The sequence below is a fragment of the Trichomycterus rosablanca genome, chromosome 18 (assembly GCF_030014385.1).
Source record: "Trichomycterus rosablanca isolate fTriRos1 chromosome 18, fTriRos1.hap1, whole genome shotgun sequence".
Lineage (NCBI taxonomy): Eukaryota > Metazoa > Chordata > Actinopteri > Siluriformes > Trichomycteridae > Trichomycterus > Trichomycterus rosablanca.
Window position 1 is genome coordinate 816,797 of NC_086005.1, and position 27,185 is coordinate 843,981.

At 40.6% G+C, this 27,185-nt stretch overlaps 1 protein-coding gene across 3 annotated transcripts in view; it reads right to left on the reverse strand.

Moving 5' to 3' along the window:
* dmtn (dematin actin binding protein) overlaps positions 1 to 27,185 on the reverse strand; it is a 38,206-nt gene extending 11,021 nt beyond the window's left edge. For 2 of the 3 annotated variants that reach the window (XM_063014558.1, XM_063014555.1), the window contains exons 1-8: positions 26,907 to 27,185; positions 10,758 to 10,811; positions 7,586 to 7,648; positions 5,417 to 5,566; positions 5,266 to 5,310; positions 2,956 to 3,085; positions 288 to 332; positions 58 to 198 (exon numbers count right to left, since the gene is read on the reverse strand). In XM_063014558.1, coding sequence (XP_062870628.1) covers positions 58 to 198; positions 288 to 332; positions 2,956 to 3,085; positions 5,266 to 5,310; positions 5,417 to 5,566; positions 7,586 to 7,648; positions 10,758 to 10,766 — 583 coding nt within the window. In that variant the 5' untranslated portion in view covers positions 10,767 to 10,811; positions 26,907 to 27,185. Of the gene's footprint in view, positions 1 to 57; positions 199 to 287; positions 333 to 2,955; positions 3,086 to 5,265; positions 5,311 to 5,416; positions 5,567 to 7,585; positions 7,649 to 10,757; positions 10,812 to 21,479; positions 21,580 to 26,906 lie in introns of those variants that run through there. The other variant, XM_063014557.1, reaches the window with a different exon arrangement.

The window sequence follows — 27,185 nt, forward strand, 5'->3', positions numbered from 1 at the left end:
TGCCACCGAAAATATTCAGAAGAATTATGTTAAACTACCGTTTTCATGTTAGCTTACCCATGCTAGCCAGCGATGGAGGACAGGGCCAGTACTCCGTCTCTATTTTAGAGGGCAGGTTGGGATCAGGAGGTTGGGCTGCAGGGAACTTAGAGGACAGGATGACGTCTTTGTGTTTACTGCCCGACGCTCCTGATGCGTCTGCGGTGAAAGAAAAGTGAAACATGATTATTAAATTATCAGCTTTTATTTATTATTATTACTGAATAATAAATCATGAGTGTTGGTACCGTGTTTGTAAATCGGAGGCTTGTTGTACATGTTGCTTCCATTGTCTGAAAAAAAACAACAACATATAATAATACAATTATAGTATTTTATTTAAAGCACCATACAATAGTGACTGAATACAGTGCAAACAACTGAGGGTTAGGGGTCCTGCTCAGGGGCCCAAGAGTGGAAACTTAGACAGAGGTCTGAACCAGCAACCTTCTGATTACTTGTCCAGTAACATATAAGTTATTTAATCTAACCAAATTGATTACATGTTTAGTACAGGTGAGTTATTTTAGTACAGATTAGTTGTATTAGTACAGGTAAGTTATATTAGAACAGGTGAGTTATTTTAGTACAGGTGAGTTATTTTAGTAGAGGTGAATTATTTTAGTACAGATTAGTCATATTAGTACAGGTAAGTTATATTAGTACAGGTGAGTTATTTTAGTACAGATTAGTCGTATTAGTACAGGTAAGTTATATTAGTACAGGTAAGTTATATTAGTACAGGTGAGTTATCTTAGTACAGGTGAGTTATTTGAGTACAGATTAGTTATTTTAGTACAGATTAGTCATATTAGTACAGGTAAGTTATATTAGTACAGATTAGATGTATTAGTACAGGTAAGTTATATTAGTACAGGTGAGTTATTTTAGTACAGATTAGTTGTATTAGTACAGGTAAGTTATATTAGTACAGGTGAGTTATTTTAGTACAGATTAGTTGTATTAGTACAGGTAAGTTATATTAGTACAGGTGAGTTATTTTAGTACAGATTAGTTGTATTAGTACAGGTAAGTTATATTAGTACAGGTGAGTTATTTTAGTACAGATTAGTTGTATTAGTACAGGCGAGTTATTTCAGTACAGATTAGTTGTATTAGTCCAGATGAGTTCATTTTAGTACAGGTGAGTTATCGTACCAGTTCAGTACAGGTGAGTTATATTAGTGCAGGTGAGCTATATTAGTGAAGGTGAGTTATATTACCTATTCAGTACAGGTGAGTTATATTAGTGTAGGTAAGTTATATTACCTATTTAGTACAGGTGAGTTATATTAGTGCAGGTGAGTTATATTACCTATTCAGTGCAGATGAGTTATATTACCTATTCAGTACAGGTGAGTTATATTAGTGCAGGTGAGTTATATTACCTATTCAGTACAGGTGAGTTATATTACCTATTCAGTACAGATGAGTTATATTACCTATTCAGTACAGGTGAGTTATATTAGTACAGGTGAGTTATATTACCTATTCAGTACAGGTGAGTTATATTACCTATTCAGTACAGGTGAGTTATATTAGTACAGGTGAGTTATATTACCTATTCAGTACAGGTGAGTTATATTAGTACAGGTGAGTTATATTACCTATTCAGTACAGGTGAGTTATATTAGTACAGGTGAGTTATATTACCTATTCAGTACAGGTGAGTTATATTAGTGCAGGAGAGTTATATTACCTATTCAGTACAGGTGAGTTATATTACCTATTCAGTACAGGTGAGTTATATTAGTACAGGTGAGTTATATTACCTATTCAGTACAGGTGAGTTATATTACTGCAGGAGAGTTATATTACCTATTCAGTACAGGTGAGTTATATTACCTATTCAGTACAGGTGAGTTATATTAGTGCAGGTGAGTTATATTACCTATTCAGTACAGGTGAGTTATATTACCTATTCAGTACAGGTGAGTTATATTAGTACAGGTGAGTTATATTACCTATTCAGTACAGGTGAGTTATATTAGTGCAGGAGAGTTATATTACCTATTCAGTACAGGTGAGTTATATTAGTACAGATGAGTTATATTACCTATTCAGTACAGGTGAGTTATATTACCTATTCAGTACAGGTGAGTTATATTAGTACAGGTGAGTTATATTACCTATTCAGTACAGGTGAGTTATATTACCTATTCAGTACAGGTGAGTTATATTAGTGTAGGTAAGTTATATTACCTATTTAGTACAGGTGAGTTATATTAGTGCAGATGAGTTATATTACCTGTTCAGTGCAGATGAGTTATATTACCTATTCAGTACAGGTGAGTTATATTAGTGCAGGTGAGTTATATTACCTATTCAGTACAGGTGAGTTATATTACCTATTCAGTACAGGTGAGTTATATTAGTGCAGGTGAGTTATATTACCTATTCAGTACAGGTGAGTTATATTACCTATTCAGTACAGGTGAGTTATATTAGTACAGGTGAGTTATATTACCTATTCAGTACAGGTGAGTTATATTAGTACAGGTGAGTTATATTACCTATTCAGTACAGGTGAGTTATATTAGTGCAGGTGAGTTATATTACCTATTCAGTACAGGTGAGTTATATTAGTGCAGGTGAGTTATATTACCTATTCAGTACAGGTGAGTTATATTACCTATTCAGTACAGGTGAGTTATATTAGTACAGGTGAGTTATATTACCTATTCAGTACAGGTGAGTTATATTAGTGCAGGTGAGTTATATTACCTATTCAGTACAGGTGAGTTATATTACCTATTCAGTACAGGTGAGTTATATTACCTATTCAGTACAGGTGAGTGATATTAGTGCAGGTGAGTTATATTACCTATTCAGTACAGGTGAGTTATATTAGTGCAGGTGAGTTATATTAGTGCAGGTGAGTTATATTACCTATTCAATACAGGTGAGTTATAGTACCTGGTCTGTGGAAGTGCTGTAAGGGGCCCTTGGACGAGGTGCTTGTTTTGCGGAGCTGCACCGTTGAGCCCATGGCGGATCCACTTGGAGAGTCGTGTTCTGACCACTCCTTCTCCTTAGAGACGATTATCTACACATAAACACATTATTACATTACAAAACAGAGTCTTTATTATTAAAATAAATAAAAATATAACAGAGCTCCTGATTACTAACAATTCCACTTCGTCCATAGTGTCAGGTAAACTCAGATTTTGTCGACTTCATTCACCAGTTTATAATCCTAATAGGAAGATTATTATACTTCTTTATATTAAACATACCCACTTCCCTCTGAACCCAGCGCACCTGAAATCTTCTGTGTTCGGCGTCTAGTTTTCGTTTCTCTGGAGCCGCCGCGTTTATCCAAAAACTGGGGAACGTTAATGTAGGTGTGACATTAATGTTTTGAGTCGGGGGGGAAGAAGACGGGGAGAGTTTTAGATTGGTTTTATGTGAGAGCGCCACCCAGAGGTCAAACAGTTCAAGCTGTTTTTTTAAACCTGATTAATAGCAGCACAAGTTTAATTTTATTTCTAAAAAAATACCTTTTCTAAAAAGGTAACGTGCTGCAAATGACCTGTGACTAAATAAAATAAAATGCGTGCAATTATGTGTTAAGGGCCTTGTTTAGGGGCCCAACAGTGGAAACTTGTGTTTACCAGTCCAGTTCTTTCATTACCATGATTTCAGTGCGGCGCTGCTGTAGGTGTGTTTGTGATGATTGCAGTCGCGGTCTAGACGTGAACATGTTTCTGATGAGTTTGCGTTATGAAACGCTGAGTCGATGTTTCAGTCTGACACGCCGGATTTACGTCTTACTGTGATTTACATCAGCGGACTGTCGACTGGAAAAGCTTTACTGTGAGGAGGGATGTGAATGTGGAGGGATGGAATCTAACATCCAGCAGAGTAAAAATAAAAGTACATAAACTGCTCCTCAGATTAATGATATAAAAAGTTTAATTATTTTAATGACTGCAGTGGGTTGAGTTTAGTACTTTGTGCTTTTAATAAATGACCTGCATATGAAACCACAACCTGCCCTGTTTGTTTTTTATAACGTGCTTTTTTCTGTGAGTTTTCACCGTTCTGTGAGTTCTTTGTTTTTTGTTCTTTGTTTTTTGTTCTTTGTTTTTTGTTCTTTGTTTTTGGTTTGTATTCAGATTTTATCAGGGCTTCAGTAGAACTGAAAAATGAAATGCAAATTTTCTTGCTCTTCTAAAAATATAGATAATAAAGTGCATTTTTGAGCAGGTTAATACGTATTCAGTACGTTTTTCTAATTCACTTATTGTTAATCTTACTAAAATTAATATTCAACATTGGTAATATAGATGACAATTTCTCATTATGGCCCTAATCTATAGATCTATAGGACTGGTTTCATGATGACCTGAGGTCTCTGGATGGTCTCAGGCATATTTAGGAGGAGGGTTTAAGACCCACTTAGTTAGATTAGCTTTTATTCAATGTTTTATTCTTTTTAACACATACACTTAAAAAAAAAAAATCCCTTTTTTTTGGTTTTACGGATTTTAATGTTGCATTTGCACTTTAATGTTTTTTTTTTATTGTTTTTTAATTGTTAATTGTTTAAAAGTGCTATAAAATAAAGCTTATTATTATTATCATAATTATTATCATCATGTATTATTATTATCATTATTATTATTATCATCATTTTTATTATTATTATCATAATTATTATCATTATTTCTATTATTATTATTATCAGCATTTAATATTATTATTATTATTATTATCATAATTATTATTTTATTTAATAATAAATTATTATTATTATTTATTATTATTGTTATTATAATTTTGATTATATTATTATTATCATTATTGTTTTATTATTATTGTTATTATTATCACTTTTATTATTATTATTATTATTATTATATTAAATGATCTGTTTTTTCTTTGCATTTTATGTTTTATTTTTTCACATTTATATGTACAGCATTTAGCAGAAGCTTTTATCCAAAGCTATAAAATTATGACAATACAATTCGAGCGATTAAAAGTTAATTGGGGGCCAACAATAGCAACATGGTGGTGGTGGGGCCTGAACTGGCAACCTTCTGATTACTAGCACCTTAACTAACCATTGTGGGGGTCATCAAGTGTAAAAACAAACCCAATACTTTGATGTGGCCTCTAATATTTATACGGGAACAGCCAGAAAGAACAGCGATCGGCCATTTCCTGTCAGAATATTAGTCATCTAAAGTCCGTCTATAACAGCATCAGACAGCTCACCTCAGGAGAAGGTGGTGGGGAGCTGGAATGAGGCGACATTGATCTCTAAAGAGAGAAAAAATGATTATTCAGCACAGATTCAATATTCATCTCAGACGCTTCACTGTGATGCTGATGGAAAGTGTCTGGTGTTAGATGAAGTGTTACTGACCTCTCGGCTGGTGGACAGACTGATCCGATCCGACATGTTAAAATGAGGTTCGTACACCATCAGGTCGGGTCTCTCCACCTCCAGTATGGCTTTGTCTTTAGGAATGGCTGCTAGGTCCTTATATCCGATCACCTGATTATCCATTCTCGCCTGAATCAAAGAACAAAAACCACACGACACGACAAGGTTTTTATCTAATTACGGTTTTGTTTTGCTTAGCTATCAGTTTTATTAATAACACCAACATGTAACACATTGCTAGTTATTTATTAATAGTTTATAAATGTGTGTATTTATCTCAAAGTCAAGAGTTTGAATCTCAGCTCTGCTACCAGCAGGCTGGGCGCCTTTATGGACAATGATTGGCTCGTCCATCCGGTTAGTTGACGATGGGGATGCAATTGCGACCTCTGCTGGCCGATCGATGGCAAGAACGAGTCCCATATGGACCTGTCTGGTGCAGGTGAAAAAAAGCACATGTCAAAGGGGGTGTGGGTGTGTTAGTCACGGCTCTCCTCGGTCAGAGTAGCGGTCAGCAACAGTAGAGAGAAAGCGAAATGCAACCGATTGGCTTGTTGTTCAAGGGCGGGGTGCCGGAGGGAGGTCCCTCATAACTGATGCAATTATGACCTCTGCTGGCTGACTGATGAGGGTTAATGAGGATCAGGGTGTGGCTCTCCGTACACAAAGCTGATCCACATATGAACTTGCCTCATGCAGGTAAAAAGAAGCGGTCGGCTTCTGCACACATGTCAAAGGGGGCGTGTGTTAGTCACGGCTCTCCTCGGTCAGAGCGAAGGTCAGCAACAGTAGAGAGGAAGCGAAATGCAATCGGGTAATTAGATACGACTAGATTGGGTGGAGATATAATAATATATAATAATATAATAAAAGAGCTGCCTATGGCCCAAATGTCATTTTATTTTCACCATCTGCTTTATCCTGGTTAGGGTTGTGGCGGGTCCGGTTCCACCTGGAAGCACTGGTGCAAGGCAGGAACACCCAGGGCAGGATGCCATCCATCACAGGGCTTAAGTCATTCGAAACACACGCCAATGTCACAGGGTTTGGGGTCTTTATGATGGAACAAATGAAACTTTTCCAAAAAGGACCTCATCCATAAGTTAATGGTATGTTTGGGGTGTCCCAGTTGGTGATGTAGGGGTTCCACTCATGAAGGCTCCCAGTCTTTCCTTGTTCAGAGAATTGAGCTGTCGTAGCCGGCTGGAGAGGCCTGTCATATTGTGATGTCCAGTTCTCAGTTCTGCTCTGTCCCTGTTCTGTCCATTTTCTCCATCGCAGCTGCTGATGTTTTATGTCTTTTATTTGTTTTGTTTCTATTAATCTGGCCACCTCTTTTTTTGTTAGTGGCTTTTTAGCCACAGTGATGTTCTACCTTGGATTAAACATTTGCTCTTGGGTTCCTTTCCATTCTTGCAGATGTTTGGGGGAGGCATGTACATCCCCATTACAGAGACAAAGCACAAGGGAGTCAAGGAGTCAACACAGCTCACAAAGATTCACTCAAAAGGATCTATCTAATACTAAGGAGAGAAAGGGAACCAGATAGAACTGTGACTGTAGCCAGTCAGCCAGCTACTCGGTCCACCAGTGAACCAATACACAATCGCCACCCAACACTTCTTTTTCAACCATATCAAAAAAGTGGGATTAAAGAATCAGGAAAAAAAGAGTCAGTTAAGCAGGATTTAAGCAGTTTGAAGCAGGATTCAGCAGAAGTAAAAAGATCAATGGTCGCTAATGGATCGGGATGCTTTTAGCCAAAGCCGAACGGCTGAACTGAGAGCGCTCTTAAGAGGGGTGTGAAACGAGACACTGGCCCACTTCCTTACCAACTGAGCTTTAGGTTCAATGATTCAGCGTGGGGCTGGAGTCAGGGTTTAGTTATTTAGACACAGAGTCAGCTGTAGAGAACCTCATGGGGTTTGTAGTCTATTTAGGCGACGTGAAGGGATGAGGACAATGGACGTTGTGGACCTAATGAGGTGCGGTAGGGACACCAGTGAGGACGCCACAGCCAAACTACTGAACTAAATTTCCTGCTGTGATTAATTTAATATTAAATTTTAATTAATAATATATGATCAGCAGTAAACGGGGACGGTCATAAATATGACACTTGCATGGGTGTGAATGAAGGTGGCTTACCACAATGGAGGTGGCTGGAGAGCCAGGGGCACTGGGACCCCGTGAGGATGGGGCCGTCCCTGCCTGTTGGGTCAAAGGTCAGAGGAGAATATGTTTAAAACAAAGTCAAAGGTCATCGTCATTAAATCAAGCAAGATCAGCATGATACGATTGAGAATTAAACTTAAAGGTTGAAAAACCCATAAGCATCCTGTTCACACACACACACACACACACACACACACACACACACACGTTATAATAATGTAAAGTAACACAAACATTAACACAGTTTGTTCAGGTAAACTAGCAGCTCCAGGTTCAGGAGGGTTCTCCAGCGTTCCTGACTGATACAGACACGATGATGATGATGATGATGATGATGTCTCGTTTTTTGGGACTGCAGGTACGATGTACAAACTAGTGCTGCCACTGACGACTAATAATCTAAACGATTCATTTTCCTCCAAAAAATGTCATTCAGAATCTCATTTAAGCTTCTTTTATTTGAACACTAAACTGTAGGTGATAATAATCTAACCCAGAACTAAATGTAAACAGGGTTTATGTTCATATGATCACATTCTCAGGTGCTCCATATTAAACAGAGTGCAGCTCGTGTTCATGCTGTTCTGTACACACAGCAACGTGCTTCACCTTACAGCAGAGATAAAATAGTTAGATGTAGCCGCGTCTCATTAAGTCCAGCGTACGGTAACGACAGAACGATACCCGATCCTAACCTCCACATTCACTCAACACTTACTGCACATTCTAAACCATGTAAACATGGTGCTGAGTGTTACGCTGTTACCGGCGCATTCACACGAGAAGCTTTTTGTGCTTTGAGCCCGACGCAGCTAAAGTGCGCGGCGGTCTAACTGAACTCGGTAAGAAATACGCTATTCCAAGATCTCCAGGATTAAGCAGCGTAATGAAACAATATAGACGTGCAGCACGGCGCCGGTGCTGCTGTGGTACCATCAAAGCTTTACACAGTGAACAAACCAGCTTTTAGTTCTGTACCAGGTTTAAGTATCACCAAACTTTGGATGATTTGGGTCGTGGGAAACTTTGATCTTTTCTTTGAAAGCTCTACAATCGTCCTCTGACGGCTGCAGACGGTGTTTTTTAAAACCGCGCTTAATGCCGCCGACCGGTGACTGGAGCAGATACGACCGAGGTCCTGCACACAGCGAGTAGTGCTGAGGGAATCATATGAACGCTTATATGAACGGAGACGTTGTAGAAATAAAAAAGGAGCATTTATAAACATAGTTTTAAAAACGATGCATCGACTTAAAATATTGACGTCAACACATTTTTTGCGTCAACATCATCGACTAGGTCGACCAATCGCGGCAGCCCTAGTACACACCTCAAGCTTGTTTCAGTCTCAATCTAGTAGAAAGCTCAGTGTGTTCTGTCTGAAACTGCTGCACAAGCTCAAACACCCGAAGGTGAAGACGCCTCTTCCTCTAACTCTCGACCGAATGAGGATCGACCACCGGGCTCAAATGTTTATGCAAAAAAGTCTGGAGATAAAGTCAGAGCAGCAGACTGGTTAAGATCTCTAAGGTCTAATTATTAATGAAGGAATCAATACCCAAAAAGCTCTGGCACCATCAATCAATCAATCTGAAACACGACCCCCGTTAGAGGAGACGAGAGTCTGAGTCAGGACGCAGCATAAAAATACAATCCAAAAGCACATAAGTGTTCAAATGTATGAAATTCATGAATTTTATTGGTTACCAACCACTGATCAAGCATCTCTAGTTTTCAGTGTCCACTGGTCCAAGTTTTCATTCTTAATCTTACAAATTTTGACCACAAATCAAGTTCTTTTTCTATTTTATTTAAGCATTTCTCTCCTGATTTATGGTAGTCAGTTTGTCTCCCTCTGCTGGAGGATCCCTGATTGCATAATCTCCATCTGCTAATCAGGGTCCTTTCACAGCTTTTGAAGACCTCACCCACATAGTCCGGTCATCCCGCCCTAGACACAGTGGCCAATTAGTGTCTGCTGCAGGCACTGGCAATTATGCCTGCTAGGTGTGCCACCTGGGCCCTTGAGCAAGGCCCTTAACCCTTTCATTTACAGTTGACAAATACAGCTGTTCTATTCTATTCTAGTTTGTGGTGTGACCCGGTGTTTGTTCCTGTTTTCCTCGTATCCCTGATTGAGGTATGTTTTTGGGTTTGACCCTCGTCTGGTTTTCAGATGATTGATTATTTCCTGTGTTTTTGATATAAAGTCTAAGACCTCTGCTGATTATCACGTCTTTGCTGATTTGACATAAATATGTTCTGCTTCCTCTGTTACCTTCCTGACTTGATTTGTTGTTGTACAGCATCAGGGACAGAATCCGTGTTCATGTGTGATAAGCACAGTCGATCCGGCTGACAGTCTCTGCTCGACTAGTTAAGATCTCTAAGATCCAATTACTAATGGAGGAATCAATATCCGAAGAGCTCCGGCACCATCAATCACGCTGAAACCCCCTCGGTACAGGAGACCAGAGTCTGACCGAGAGTCGGGATGCAGGACAGAACACGTGATGATAAATATCACCCAAAAACCCAAATACAAATAATGGTTTTATTATATTAGTAGCCGAATACTAAACCACTCCCAGCCATTCCTCCTTTTAATCATTATTATTATTGTATTTGTTATATTTTATTCCAAAACGTTGGGACAGTGGGAAAAGATTTAAATAAAAAATGATTTGTGAATCATTTTTCACCTGCATTAAATAAAAAAGCAGCACAAAGACGAAATATTCAACGTCTTGACCAGTCTCGTGAAGCGAGACCTGTAACTGGATTAACTGTGTAAAGAACGTTTCCAGTTTTGGGATAAAAGTGAAAAAGGAACAAAATCTTACTAGGGTTTGAAGTTTATGAGCCACTAACGCAGATCTAGGGTCAAAATAAAACAGCCAGTTCACCTCCTGCACTTGTGGAGGGTTGGGGAAGCTCAATATGAGCACTAACCAAAGATTACACTCAAACCCAGTCCCGGGAATCTCTTGCTGTGCAGCACCTACACCACCTACTGCGACACTGATGCTTCATGAACATGCCACAATCAAAAAATGTCCCTAAACTCAGCAAACAACATTTATAACATCTTATAACATTAATATACAATAAAAGAATGTAAATATGAGAGGAACCGTATTCGTACCTTCTGCATCTCTGGTGTTGCTTTAATCTCCTGAGTCTTCTGCACCCGACAGCTCTGTAATAAATCCCACACAGAACAGAGGCGTGAACAATCTGATTCATTTCAACACAAAACCAGGTACAGAACTCCACCATAGACACTGGCAGGTCCAGCATGTCCAAAAAACCCAGACTATGTAGACATTATAATGCCTGTTATCTTCTACAGTATTGAGCCACACCTCTTTATTATATTAAATAAATGATATGAATGACAGAGCCCTTGTGTTCAGAACGAGGTTCATACACACATGGTTTTAAAGCTTTATGGGCTATTCTACTGAATCGGTGCTATTTCCATCCCCAGGACGTTATATGTATAAATGTGGATCAAAATTAACTCTAAAATGCATTTTTAATTGAGTAAAGTGTCCTGCACAATTATCTAACTACAACTTTAGGATAAATAATTTAAAAACGTTCATAAAAACCCTCTATAACACTGAAGAATAGTATTAGTTCACGTCCCCTCTCTCTAACTTGACACTTTAGAATGAAATATAAGAGTAAAATCAGTCAGAAATGCTTTGGTCCTGCAGCGTTTGGTGACTCCAGATCACATCCATGTTTTTAATCTTTATTTTATATCAGAAATGTAGAATAATGTGGTTAAAATCCCCTCAGTCCTGTTACCCTCACATATTCATCCTTCTGATAATAAACGTGAGAATATTCTCATCAATCAGCTCACATTTAGAACAGAAGTGTTCATTATCTGTATCTACTGAAGCTCACGGGAGGAGCATTAGTAGGTTCTCCCTTTACTTTTTCCCCTGTATGGTTGATCATATTGTAACTCTGACTGAGAAGATTCATCTCCACCTTCATTCCTGTTACCCACATTTGTTTATTTTAAAAAATAAATCACTAGACTGTTCCCAGTGTTCTGGTGGTTTAGTATGTTCTCCAAGCTGCTGTATTTCATGTATTTACTAATTCTAGGTTAAAAACTTAGTCTTGCTCCTGTCAGTCCTGTTACTCATATATAGCTTCCATTAAGAAACCTCATACAAATAAAACAAAGGTGCCCGAGATTCGACCCAAACACATTCTGAGTAGTTAGATTCAGTAGAACAAAGAGAAAAAATAGTGGGTAGGAAGTTCAGTGGCCTGCACAGAGCCCTGACCTGAACCCCACTGAACACTACTGGGATGAATTGGGATGGTGACTGCAAGCCCGGCGTCTCATGCAACACCAGAGCCTAACCTCATAAATGCTCTTTTGACTGGAACTGAGAGAACTGGAACAGGAACCAGGGAAGATCGAGACTGTCCCAAGAACTGATGGTGGAGAACATTGAGGAGACTGAGGAACCAGTGAAGGAGTTCCTGAACCCTTCTGTTCTCCTCACTGTTTATTATCATGGAGAGAAGGTGCTGGTGGTGGAGAGACAAGTCTGAAGAACTAGATCAAGTTCTGAGCTTAATGGTTCAGGACAGAGAGGAGTCTGGAACTGAGAACCTGGCCAAAGTGGTCATGTTGGGCACCTGATCATAAGTTGGACTTCCCATTCCAGAACCATGGACATCAATATGGTGACACACTCCAATATCTTGCAACGACCTTCCCAAAGGAGCGAAGGCTGTTATAGCTGGTGTAGAAAGATAAGGTGGAGGAAAGAAAACACATTAACGTCCATGGTTTTGTACCACATCCTCTTCTGGTTCCAAACTCTCTCTCTTCCTGTATCTGTGTACACTCTGTGTTCAAGCTTCTGCTCCATAAAGTTCACTTCTCATAAATCATCATTAATATCATATTCCTGGTAGAACGTTTTGTTTCTATCAGCCGTCGTCCTTCAGAATATCCAGGACAGGAACAACACGATGTCGTCATCGGGGCAGCGGAAGCCAAACAGACGCGCTTATCAAATTTGGGGTGGCTGAGTCTGAGCCTGGTTATTATCCATCACCACACGCCGACCATAACATTTTCTCTGCACAAGCAGCATTTCAGATCTGGACCACACCAACATGTGCAATGCAAAACTGACAATTTGCTCTTTTTGACATTGTAACTCCATTTTCTGTTGTTTCACCCCGAGGTGGTCCTGATGAAAACCTGTTTACCCACCTGAGGTTTAAACCAAAGATGGGCCCGGATCCGTATCGGGTCCGATACTGACGTCACATACACATCGGATATCTGATGGATATCCAAATTCCAGTTCGCATCTCGTGCTGGACCATAAACCTGCCGCAACTTAACATGAGGCATGTCACCAATCCAAGTTCCATTGCACATTTTACCATGAACCCGTGATAACTTCAGTCAGCAACGAGGAAAAAAATAACATCAGCTGCTTATTTTACTAAAATATCCTTTGTATGGAAATATCTTAATCTGGAAACGCAGAAAAGCAAAACAGCTACTTGCAGTGTGTGCAAAGCTAGCGTGTCAAGAGGTATAACACGAAACTTAAACGTAAAAACTTAACAGAGAGAACAAATGCAAAAGATAATGTTATTTATTTTGCTCTTTTAATATGATGTTCTGTGTGGTTTCAGCCTCATAATGTAACACTTAACACAATAACGGTCATAATAATATTAAAGTATCGGTATCAGTATCTGCATCTGCAGCTGTGTGATCGGAATCGGATCGGAACTGAAAAACTGTGGCTAGGCCCATCACTAGTTCAATCCTGCAAGTCGAGACTGTTTTGCCAAAAATGCTGCTCCTGCTACATGTGACAGTAACCTGGCGTGTTACACTGAAAATGTACAGAACTCACTTAAGACTTCATTACAGACTGGACTGAAAATACTTGTTTATTCTTTTCACTATTTATAACTCTTAGTTTATATTTATTTTGTATTTGTATGATTTGTATAAGTCTAATTAATTTAAATGATCCTCCAGGCCACACAAGAAGGATGGAGGTCCCTAATGAGTCTGGTTCCTGTCAAGGTTCCTTCCTGTATTTTTAAGGCAGTTTTTCCTGCCACTGTCACCCTCGGTTTGCTCAGCAGAAGTTTTTGGTCTGCTGGTCCTGGATTCTGTAAAGTTGCTTTGAGACGATGTCCATTGTAAAAAGCGCTATAATAATAAACTTGACTGACTGGGAGTAATGTGCCCACCTACTGGACACATGTTGGCCTGAAGAAGGCGTGGAGGCGTGCCAGTCTCTTTAAACAGCCATTAAACAGCAATCTCTGTGTTTGTGGTGGCTCTTTATCATCGGCCTTGTAATCCAGCTCATCGCTGGGACATCTCGATGCGTTCCATACATGGTTCGGTTAGCCCTTTTCGCTGGCCCTTTTTTGTCAGGGTTATTTTGATCGGATTTCTGGGATCTCTACATTTTTCTACATCGCTGTCATGAGTTGAGTTGAGTTCCTCTCTCTTTGCGTTGTAGCTCGCTGGTGGATTGAGTAGCTGGTGTAGCTGCAATCCAGCACGCCTGTTCATTTCAGACACACTGGACTGCTTTCTAATACTCATACGACAGATGAAAGCTGTTCTTGTGGTCTTTTCTATGAATCCGTCATGATAGCAACTCATTTCTAACCATTCAGATCACTGCCCAGCATTAGTCAGCACGATAAGAGAAGAACATCCGCACAGAGGAACAATTAAATGCTTTTAGATCAACCGAATGTGCTAATGAGCTGCATTTTATTTCCTTCTAAGCGTGCTGAATATTTTATGACATTCACCAAGTTCTTTGTACACTCAGAAAGCTTGAAGAGAGAAAGATTAGGAGCTGGATCTTCTGTAAGTCTAACGACTGGACTGTAGATCGTAGATGCTTATTTCAGGTCCAAAATTAGGAGTGAATCTGTTTGTTGGACCACTAGAACTGGTCAGAAGTGTTTCCGACATAGGCAGCCTGTTCCAGAATGGTGTTAAACTGGACAGAACTTTGTCATCACGATGGTTATGAGCAAAGGATAAAATAATACGATCTTTTTTAACAGCATTTAGCGGTCTCTTTTATCCACAGTGAGCATATTTATTAATTAGGATTTTAACGTGATGTTTTACTCACTTTGGTTACATTCATGACAGGACTATGTTTATAAATGATCCTTGTTTATTTGTACAGGGTCTCCGTTCATATAAGCGTTCATATGATTCCCTCAGCACTACTCGCTGTGTGCAGGACCTCCTGCAAACACCGTCTGCAGCCATCAGAGGACGATTGTAGAGCTTTCAAATAAAAGATCAAAGTTTTCCACGACCCAAATCATCCAAAGTTTGGTGACTTCAAACTGGTACAAAACTAAAAGCTGGTTTGTTCACTGTGTAAAGCTTTGATGGTACCACAGCAGCACCGGCGCCGTGTTGCACGTCTATATCGTTTCATTACGCTTCTTAATCGCTGAGATCTTGGAATAGCGTATTTCTTACCGAGTTCAGTTAGACCGGTCTTTGCTGCGTTGGGTTCAAAGCACAAAAAGCTTCTGATGTGAATGCGCCGGTAACAGCGTAACACTCAGCACCGTGTTTACATGGTTTAGAATGTGCAGTAAGTGTTGAGTGAATGTGGAGGTTAGAATCTGGGATCGTTCTGTCGTTACTGTACGCTGGACTTAATGAGATGCGGCTACATCTAACTATTTTATTTCTGCTATAAGTTGAAGCACTCTGTTTAATATGGAGCACCTGAGAATGTGATCATATGGACATAAACCCTGTTTACATTTAGTTCTGGGTTAGATTATTATACCGTACAGTTTGTAGTTAAAATAAAAGAAGCTTAAATGAGATTCTGAATGAAATTTTTTGGAGGGAAATGAATCGTTCAGATGAATCGACTCATCGACTCATCTCGTCTATAGATGAATCGATAAAAAAATAGTCGTCAGTGGCGGCACTATACTGCTTACAAGATTCATCAGCTCATGTTTAATATCAAACAAAGTCATGGACAACTTTGTATCTCCAAATCAACTCACGGACACGGGGAGAACATGCCAACTCAACACAGAAAGGACCTGGACTGCTTCAACCCAAACACGTGTAATTAAATCCAGCATCCCTCACTGTTCTTAAAATGTCCTTAATCTCTCCATCAGGTTCCACCTGATTTGATTCATGGACATTAGGCTCAGGTCAGATTCACTGAGGCGTAAAGGGTAGCAATTTAAAAATGCCCCCCGTATACATGGGGGGGCGCCGCCCTACTGACATGATTTATTACTAATGAGCCAGTCAGTAATGGCAGGACCCATCTGCACCAGACTCGCTCTAATCCAAGTTCAATTTGGGAAACGGCTTTAAATGGGCTTTCGGTTTATTTAATGAATAATATAACATGAAATGTCCAGAATTCTAAGTGCAGAAAGAATAACTAGTGTCGTCTCATCAGTTATCACGTACCGATCCGATATTTCTTTAGTTTATCGTAGTCCATCGAGGAATCTGCACCTCCAGACTCACACCAACTGAACCAATAATGACTTTTATTTTATATTCGTCTGAACTGGATTTCAGATCAACAGAATAAAGTGAAGCTGAATCAGTGGGGGAACTGCTTCATACAACATCAATAGTTAGTTAGATCCTCCTGTGCTAAGTAGCATATCGGGCAACGAGTGTCCTCCAACGGTTTCGATCTTGGACCAGGGTCTCAGCATCATCCCAAGTTGCGTTCAGAGCCTTCAGATCTCACATGAAGGTTCTCCTCCGAGTATTTCGGGGTCGTCCACGTGGTCTTGTGGTGCCGTTTGGTGCCCATCGATGGTATTGCCGTCCTGGGGACCCGGGTGTTGTCCATGCGGAGCATGTGGCCGGCCAGTCGGAGTCTTCGGCGTGTGACCATGTTGTGAAGATTGACCGCGCCGCGTTTCGTTGGTAACGTGGTTGAAGTAGCGAATCCTGAGGCACCGTTGCTGGAAGACGTCGAGCTTGTCGTCGATGCTCACTGGCGTATGTTGGTATCACGATGGAAGTAAAGAGGTGGAATTTGGTCCTCAGGGAGATGAACGCTGAGGACCAGGTCTTGTTCATCCTTCGGAAGACAGCCGCTGCCTTCCCAGTGTGGCATCTGACATCCACCTCTGCGTCGCCATTCTGGGAGATCACACTGCCCAGGTACGTGAACTGTTCTGCTTCCTCCAATCGCTGCGTCCTGATCGTAATCCCCCATGTTTGGCCCTGGGCGCTCACATGCATGATCTTCGACTTCTCGGCGCAAATCCTGAGGCCAATTTTGCCTGCTTCTCTTCTAAGGTCAGTGGTCGACTGCTGTAGGTTCGGCTTGTCATCGGCGACATCGCCCTACTCATGGAGAACGAGCCGAATCTACAGCTTTGTACAGCATACCAGTGCAAATATAAACGTTGAGGACTGATTCATTTAAAGAAATATTTTAGAGATGGGACGATCGATCGGCTACGAATCGGTTTCGGCCGATTTTTAATCAAAATATGCTATCGGCGATCGGCCGATATTTCCTAAATGTAGCCGATCCGATCGTGTGATATATAAAGATCACGTTAAGTTAACAGCTCAGTGGATCGATCCAGACTTTGAGCTACGAAGCGCCAACCATCACATCACCATTCATCAACAATCGTACAGAAACCACAGTGAAAGCTCTTCATGACCTAAAATAACATCATTAACGTTGTGCATCATACATACGATGTAATTTTGCTGATTGTAATATTTACTTTAAAAAGATAATTCGACCCGGTCACATCTGAGTCGATTCTATCAGCACGTTATATAAACTCCTGGTTCACTTTGGTAAATCGTAAGCGGTTCTTACTTGTGATGTAGATGAGAACAGAAAACGTTACAGAGCCAATCAGAGGCAAAAGTTTATTCATTACCAAATTCGTTACTTCAGGATCATCTGCTGAACTTTTAGCTCCTTAGACGGAACGAGTCTGACTCGGTTACAGATCTGTGGTAATAACGGTGTAATGAAGCTTTTTAATGTAAGAGAGTCACACAGAATGTTCTGTAGTAGCTGGTGTTTATTTAAAACCACGACATTTAATTAATAACAGTAAACACGGAGAGATAACTGAGAAGAGAAACTTACGCTTCACATAAAAACGAATCAACTCATAAATTAATGAATCACTTATAGCGATACTGTGAACAAAGCGTCTCTTCTTAAGGCACAAACACACACACGCGCGCGCTGCTCCGGTTTATCTTTAATGTGAGGCTCTTTTTAAGTTTATTTATTTTATTTACTGCTAAATCCCCCCCTAGGTGGGGGACCCCTATCGGCCGATGTCCCTGAAAGGAGATCGGAATCGGTTCCAAAAACCCCGATCGGTACATCTCTAAAATATTTTCTTTTTTATGCCAGTTTCTCCACTGAATGGCTTAATGCTGCGAGAAGCTTCGTCCTTTTCCTAAGCAGAACCGATACTGAATGTCCAGCGCTTTAGAACAGCGGGAGGTTCTTAGCTGTGTGATTAACGAGGGTCAGGCTGTAAACACACAGTACAAACGGCTAACAGCTCTTGTGAGACGTTTACAACATAGAGCTACGAGCAGAACTCGACCGAGAACGAGGAACCAAACAAGGAGAGTAACAAACACAAACAATCATCTACACAGCAAACCAACAGCATAGCAAAGTGCTGAAGACTAGATCTTCAACAAGCGTCCAGGACACGTATAGAATCTGTGTAATGGAGCGACATGAACGCTATATTGTGTATTAGAGTTGCTAAACCACATGTCCTGAAATTTCCGCTCCTTTTCTTTATATATGTATAAAATAGAGCACTCGGCGACTGAAGTTATATCTAGCATGTCAAATATCTGGATCTGAGTTGCCCGACTGGCAATGAGTGCGGTGTCGAACAGCCAATGAGAACGCAAGATACGGTGTGAGGGGAAACGTGGGGTGGGAGTGTAAAAAGATGGGACAGGGGCGTAATATAGTTTATATCAGAATACATCAGCACACACACACAAGCTTTACAGTATTTCTGACCTGATCGTTCTCTACACGCCCACGCTGCATCGCAAACAATATTTATTAACCTCCAACTCACTACAGAACGATCCATTCGTGACTAAACGTAGTTTGGGAGAGCAGAGAAGCTCGCCTGAGATTCCAGTTGGTGATAGATGGTGTAGTGTGTGAAACCCCCCCCATCACCCATCAGTCGTGTAGTGTGAAATGAAGACTCCCTTGAAAGACTCCCGATTACAAGAGATCCAGTCGTGTAGTGTGAAATACACACCGACCTGAAAGACTCCCGATTACAAGAGATCCAGTCGTGTAGTGTGAACTGTACAGCGACCCGACCACTTGGAAAGTCGTGTAGTGTGAACTTGGTATAAGTCGGGAAACTACCAATTTATATAGCAAATGGTAAGTAGATAAAACGGCGTTTAAGTGTTGTTAGCCAGCCATCTAGCAGTGGACTTTATTTTAATCAGTCTGTTGTGGCGTGTTTTTCTGCCGTTACCACGTACGAAAAAGTCGGAAAAGCATCATAACATAACAGCAGCGATCACTTATTTCATGGCTAAAGACACGATGCCTGTTTGTACGATGGAGAAAGAGACTTCAAAACCCTCCTGAAGTGACTTAAGGTATCAGCAAGTAGGGCTGCAACTATCGATTATTTTTGTAATCGAGTATTCTATCGATTATTCCAGCGATTAATCGAGTAATCGGATAAGAAATACTTTTGCTTTAACAAAGAGCAAAAACAAATACATATTAGATTAAATAAGACATGTTTCTTAAACCAAACTGTACATTTGTATTCCTTGCATACAGGACAGTTTAACATTTTTTAAATGCAAAAATAAATAAATCAAAAATAAATCAATTTACTTTTAAAATGTAAACAGGCAACCTGAAACATCAGGTCATCAAGTCATAAATAATAATAAACAAAAATACATGAACATAAGCCTGTAATTTGTGCAACTTTCAAAACTCAAAGTTTCAGCTACAGCTCACGCAGAACATAAAGCTTTAATATTTTGTTGGGAGGTTTTGTGGTGTTTGTAGCGGGATCAAAATCTGTCAGGATTGTGTCTCTAGATGAGGTAGATCTGGTGTGTGTGTGTGTGTGTGTGTGTATGTATGTGTGTGTTTGCCTAAATCTTCATAAAAGCCTGTGGTGGTTGAAACGAAGTAAAGTCAGTAAACATGAGTAAAGTAAACACGACGCTCTGATGGTGTGGATGTTCTACTGAGTTTTAGTTTTATCAGCTTAAAATGATCTCAAACTTTCTGTGGTTTTCTCTGTCCAGTCTCCTCCTGTTCGCTATTTTCTCTCTATATCTTGCAGTCCGTGCTATCAAATCTCGGCTGCGTCCTAAACCGATACGTTTGGTCCGCAGGAGCGGCGAACGTGTCCAAATACGCGGTGTTCATTAAACTGTCCGCAAAAAGAACCCGGATGAAGTCCTGTTAAGTTCTGTTTATGTTTAAGATATTTGGGACGCAGCCCTCAGATTCTTCACGTCACCTGCACACGGCGTTAAACACGTTGCGCAAAAGTGAAAGTCGTCCGTGTGAAACACCGTGAGCTGTATATGGTTGTGCGGATTAAACGATTCCTCGATGCAAAAAATTTTAATCGATGATTTTTAGTAATCGATTTACTCGAGGAATCGTTTCAGCCCTATCAGCAAGTCTTGTGTACTATGCTGGATGTAGATTATGTTCTTATAATAAATATTAAACTATTTTAAAACAGTACAATTTCATTTCTATGTCACCAAAATCTTTATCGTGATAATTATCAATATTGATCAATATAGAAAAATCTATCGTGATAACATTTGTGGCCATATCGCCCAGCTCTAATTCGGAGCGTGTAAATAAAGTGACTCCACGTCCAGCTCCAAGCCGCTCCTCCAGTCCAGTAATAATGGAATTACAGCCTGAACTCATGAGCTTTCCTGCTCCTGCTGAGAAGGTTTGTGAAGACTGTATTACTGACATCCTGATATTACAGACTTCCCGTCTGAACGGGGCTTTAAAGACGTTTCAGGAAACAGAGGGGTTTTATTTAATGTCTGATTCTGCTAACAAAACACCAAGAAATAACAGAGCCGTGTAATTAATACTGGAGACAATAAAATCTGAACAATAATAAAGCAAATCAGTTACATAAAATACAGTAAAAGACATATAGCACAATAAAATTCAAAGGTAAATAATAGAATAAAGAATAAAGCCATGCTAAACCCCAAAGCCTGTGAAAATAAATTGCATTTAAACAATCAGTTGTAGGGGACGCCTTAATAAAAAGTGGCGAGCTGATCCGTAGTTTCGGGGCAGCCACAGAGAAAGCCTGGTCACCTTTGGACCTTGTATGAGCGTGTGGGACAGTTAAAAGCAACTGGTCAGAAGATCTTAAAATTCTGGAGGTAGAATGGGGGCAGATGAGATTAGAGATGTAGGTTGGGGCTTCACCATACGATAAAAGAACCTTAAATTCTACACGGTATTTTACTGGGAGCCAGTGGAGGGAGGCCAGGGTCGGTGAAACCGAGGTGTTCTAAGTTTAATCTGTCTGTTGTTACTCTGAGCACTGACACCTGAAGATACCCAGAATCCTCTGCGATCGTGTAATTCTATTGCAATAACAACAACACATCATAAAACCACCCAGCTCTGGTTTGAACCTGCACCGCACGGCTAGTCATGCTAATACAGGATCCTGTTTATGAGGACGCACGGCGGAGGAGAGACGACACGGATCAGAAAGAGAGGAAATAAAAGCAAGATGAACTCACACGGTCGAGCGTCTGCACTGATCAGGAGATCCTACACTGACAGATCCACACCTCCTCCCATTCTCCTCCACTCTCACACCAGCTCTCTCACTCCTTATTCCCTCTCTCACTCTCTGTCTGAGTGTTTCTCTCTTTCTACAGCACTCACATACGGTTCTGTTAACTCTCTCTCTCTCTCTCTCTCTCTCTCCAGCACTCGCCTCTCTCCACCCTAACTGTAATTCTTATCTCAGCGCACCACCAGCAGCCAACGCCCAATCAGGCTCTTCAGAGCCGTAACCACAGCAACCATCCTCCCCAATACACCCTGCTTCAAATCCACTGATGCTTCATTCCCTCCTCACACACACACACACACACACACACACACACTTCAAGACGCCACATGTCCCCTCACCAACCTAAACCAATACATTACTTTAATGAATTTCTTTATATACGTAGATTTAGAATTATGTTGAAATAATTCAGAATGCTAGTTTGACCTGTGATTGTGATTTCTAATAAATAAAACGAATTCCCAGTGGTGCTATTAGCCGGTCGGGCATCAAGACCCGATTGTGTGCATCTGAGAAGGAGGGCCAAAGCACCGTGATGGATTGGCGTCCTGTTTGGCATGTGGGACGGCATTACGGCCAGTGATTCCAACAAAACCCATCACGACTGTGACCAGGATGTGTTTCATGTACAACCCCAAATCAGAAAAAGTTGGGACAGTATGGTGAATGAAAATAAAATAAGAACACAGACTTTCTTACATTGACTTTGACTTTTATTTGATGTCAGACAGGATGAAGCTGAGATATTTCATCTTTTATCTGCTCAACTTTCATTTCATTTATTAATAAACATCCATTCCTGCATTTCAGGCCTGCAACACATTCCAAAAAAGTTGGGACGGGGGCGATTTAGGGCCAGTAATGAGGTGAAAACACTAAATAATGATGTGATGTTAAACAGGTGATTGTGATCATGGTTTGGTACAAAAGCAGCATCCAGGAAAGGCTGAGAGTCTCTGATGAGTAAAGATGATCAGAGGATCCAGTTTGTCCACAAATGTGTGAGAAAATGATTAAAATGTTCTCAAAGAAAGAAAGATTGGAAGGGATTTGCATGTTCTCCCTCTACAGAGCAGAATATCATTAAACCATTCAAGGAATCGGGAGGCCAAGGACGCAAGCTTAATCTGAACGCTCGCGATCTTCGACCCCTCAGACGTCATCAAGAACCTCCACTCGGGGCCGCTCAGGCGGCGCAGCGGTAAAAACACACGCTGGAACCAGAGCTGGATCTCGAATACATCGTATCGAATCTCGGCTCTGCCGGCCGCGTGAACAACGATCGGCCTGTTGTTCGGATATGGGCGGGACTAAGCCGGACGGGGTCTCTCTCTCATGACCGGTGCAATTACGACCTCTGCTGGCTGATTGGTGGCGCCTGCACAGAGATGAGAAGAGAGTGCTGTCAGGGTGCGTCTCTCCGTACACAACGCTGATCTGCACTGCACTCGTCACAGCGTAGGTGATAAGATGCATACGGCTGCTGCCCACGTGTCGGAGGGGGCGTGGGTTAGCTTCGTTCTCCTCGATCAGAGCGGGGATCGGCATCGGTGGAGAGGAAGCGTGACGCAATCGGGGCAATTGGACGCGCTAAAAGAAAATGCATACAGAATATATACACTATATATATAAAAACAACCTCCACTCAACAATAGCTGATATAACCACATGGGTGAGGGATTACTTCGGCAAAGCTTTAGTTTTAAATGTAGAAGTATAAGTAAACGCTGTTAATAAAAGGTCTGTGGTCAGAATTTAGAAAAACACAAAGATCGCTCTTTTAAGCCTGTAAACCACCTTAACAATGGAGCCGACCTTCCACCTACAGGAAAACCAGCTCCTCACAATATAAGAATTTATAGAACAAAGTAAATTTTCTTGCCAGATCATCATTACAAGTTGGCCAGACAAAACATGAACTATGTTCACACCATCGTATCGAATCTCAGCTCTGCCATCCGGCTAACTGGGCAGCCACATGAGCAATGACCGGCTGTTGTTCACACAGGGTGGAATAAGCCGGACCAGGGTTCCTCATAATTGGGGCAGCCACGACCTCTGCTGGATGATTGATGGCACCTGCAAAGAGTAGAGGAATAATGCTGATCGGGGCGTGGTGCTTCGTACGCAAGGCTGATCGGCATATGAACTCGCCTCGTGCAGGTGGTGAAAAGAAGCGGTCAGTACTGATCCTGTGTCATGTGTAGTGCTCAAAAATGCAGTTCAGTTGACTTTTGATGCTTGTGTCCCGAGTCCTTCATCCCTTAGTTCCGCCGGGACCGGAGAACAGAACATCAGTACGTGTTTTACATTTCAGGAGGGACTAATGGGTTAGAACCATCAGATTATCGCTCACTGATTCATTGATTACATCCACTGTAGTGCAACAGCAGCAAAGCTCGACGTCAAGAGACGGAAAGGTCTGTGTAGATAGTCATAGATCATGAAGATGAGTCCGTCTGATCCAACACGGCGCACAAGGATCTGTAGAGGAGAGTAAGATGGGCACGTTTCCAAGGACTGGGCAGACTGGGCTCAAGGAGGCACCTTGGAAGCTGAAAATTGTCCCTTGGCACGGTGGGGGGAGGTAATGGTGCAAAACTTGTTAGAAAGCCCAAAATATTTACGTCTGCATTTACGTCTGAATGTGAACATGAAGATCTGACTGGACAGAAAACCAATATTTATTAATATATTTATTTTATTTTTGTTTATTCTGGTCAGGGATGCAGAGGGTGTGGGCCCATAAACACTCACACCACTAGTAGCCAATCCACCTTTTGCATGGATGTTTTTAAGAACGAACATGTCAATCTCTCACAAGCAGAAACCATGAGCAATAATTAAATCCAGGACCTTTGGGCCCAGAACGCTGTGCTGTACCCACCCTACCAGCTGCGCCACCATGCCACCCGCAGAAATCATAGCAAAAGCAAAATAGCAACGCCAGCCAAAATAAAGCGGCTTGAATCAGCAGTTCCTCCGAGGAAAAGGGAGGAAATCGTGGCATCCTGCTGCTTCTCACTGGATAAACACTGCAACCATGAGAAAGCACCGAGCTGTGAGAGGCTCTGAAATTCATTCCTACTTCTACATTCTCTCTCCGAAATAATACACACATGATTTAAACGTGTGAAAACTTCATCAGCTGCAGCGGGTACAACATCTCAGAGGAGAAACACTGTCTCAGACAGAGGACACGTTTAAATACAGACCGACAAACTCAGGAAGATTATCGTATTTAATCCTGAACGGAGAACATGACGGGTGAAGATCACTGGCTGCAGTGGGTGGGCTGCTTTTGTAAAGGGGAACAGTCACATTCGACATATTTATTCACTTTAGGAAGGTTAAAACTCTAATTATGTCATTTCTCAGGTTTCTCTGGCTATGGAAAAAATAATGCTTTTGTTTTCTGATATAAAAATATAATCAGACGTAACTCATACATACTTAATTTTTCTTTCTGTTCTGTGAAAACACAAAAATGGATTAATCATAAGGGCAGACAATCATATTGTCTATATTTATGTTTATATACGTCTACACAAGCTTGTAAGCTGGGGTCAGAGCGCAGGGTCAGTACGATGCCCCTGTAGCTGAGAGGGTTAAGAACCTTGCTCAAAGGCCTGACAGTGGCCGAACACACAACCTTCCATTCAATATCCCAAAACTCAACCCACTAGGTTACCACTGTCCCTAAAGTGTATATAAAGAAACAGCTTCTAAAAACACAGGAGTCGAACCGGCTGCTTTTATTTCCCGTTCTAGTCGTGTTACAAACACTCCACCAACATCTTTACTGCTTACAAATGAGATTTAATTCTACAACCAATAAAAAAGTTAAAAAATGACTTTCTAAATAGGTTCTACTCAGAATTATTTAATAAATGAGACATATTTAAAGCATCTCCCAAAGCGACAAACTGATGCATCTTTAAGGGTGCTAGTTGTTTAACTAAACCCTCCATTAATGTAACATAAAATAAGCTTTTAATTTTTTTGTGACCACCAACTAAATGTTTTTGAATATTTATTAAATCTAAATGTTTTTCATGGCAATGCTACTTTATTTATTTATTTTGCTGCCTTTCCACTGCACAGCTATCTACAGTAGGGTGATGCCACATTTTGCGGTTGATTTCATTGCCAGTGACCCGTGCTAAATTTGGTTACCCTTCTTGACCAGACCAGGCACCAAGACTATGGAAGCAGGTCATATGGGTTGAGCAAGAAACAGAACAGAACATTGACTGGTCTAACAGAATCACTAATGGAGGGAGAAACTACCGGCACCATATTTATAACCCAACTACAATCAATTTGATTAAAGAGGTAAGAAAAACAACCAGCTGGCGTATCTGTTTTCAACAAATTGGTGGAGATGCCGTTAAAACCTGTTACTGGTTCCCTTAGCGCAAATGAAAACAGAAAGTAGCTCATCAGAAAAAAAATCTGAATTTTGAAGCGTTAGTGTACCAGACAATGGAAAAGTGTCTTTATTTCAACCAGTTTACCTCCTAGAAGTAGTGGGAGAAAACTGCCCCACCCAAAAGAACTTCTCATACACAGGTGGGATTGAACTCAGGTCCTCGGGGTCCATGTTCCTGTTTTACTAGCTAAATGGCTGAATGCTTTTTAAAGGTCATTTATCAGCACTGAATCTTTCACGTGATGTGTGATTTAGGGTGTAAAATTATTCTGTAGTTTATTGTAGAAATCATCACCATGGCTGGACCCCTGAGCAAGTCCTTAAACCCTCATTCGCTTGGATCGTATTCAATCACAGGGGTGAAAGTATCTGCTAAATGTCATGAAGGTAAATCTACTGTGGCTCAAATCAGTGCAGATCAGCGAAGCAGTCGTGGACTAATGATCAGAAGGTCATTGGTTCAAGCCCCACTACTGCAAGTTATGACTGTTGGGCCCTCAAAGCAAGGCCCTAAACCCTTAATTCTGACAAATGAAAGTCACTTTGGATAAGAAAACATCAGGTAAATGTTGTAAATGTTAAATTTAGGAACATTTTGGTGAACTGGTTCCTCACACACGTTTACATGTAAAAAACATGATGAAATATGAAATGTGAAATATAAATGTTGCCTATAATATAAAGCACCATATTATGTTATGATAAATTATTTTGAATCATTTAATACACATTATAAAAGGAAATAACTTGAAATGTGTTATTTTTAATATTATTTTATTATTAATGTGGCACCATGGTGGTAACCTGATACAGGAAAGCCAGTGTAGATGTGTTATATGTTATATGTGTGGCTGTTGTGCTGTATGTGTGTTATTTAGGTAGATTGTTTATTTTAATGTTTATAAAATCACGAAATAAAGATTAAATAAATCTTACCTTGTGAAATATAAGAGAATAATGAATTAAATCCTTTTTCCTTCAGTCTGACGGAGGATGCAGCAGATTAAACGGTCATGACTGGATGGATGGAGGAGGAGGATGTGGGGATAAACACCACAGCAGCTAATGTTACATTAAAAACAACACGCACACACCGAAATAACTGTATTTAAACAAACTATATTGTATATTTTAATAAAAATAAGCCGCACTAACGAATATTAGCTCACAATAAACCGTTGCTCGGAGCTGAGCTAACGGTTTCTGCCTGATGCG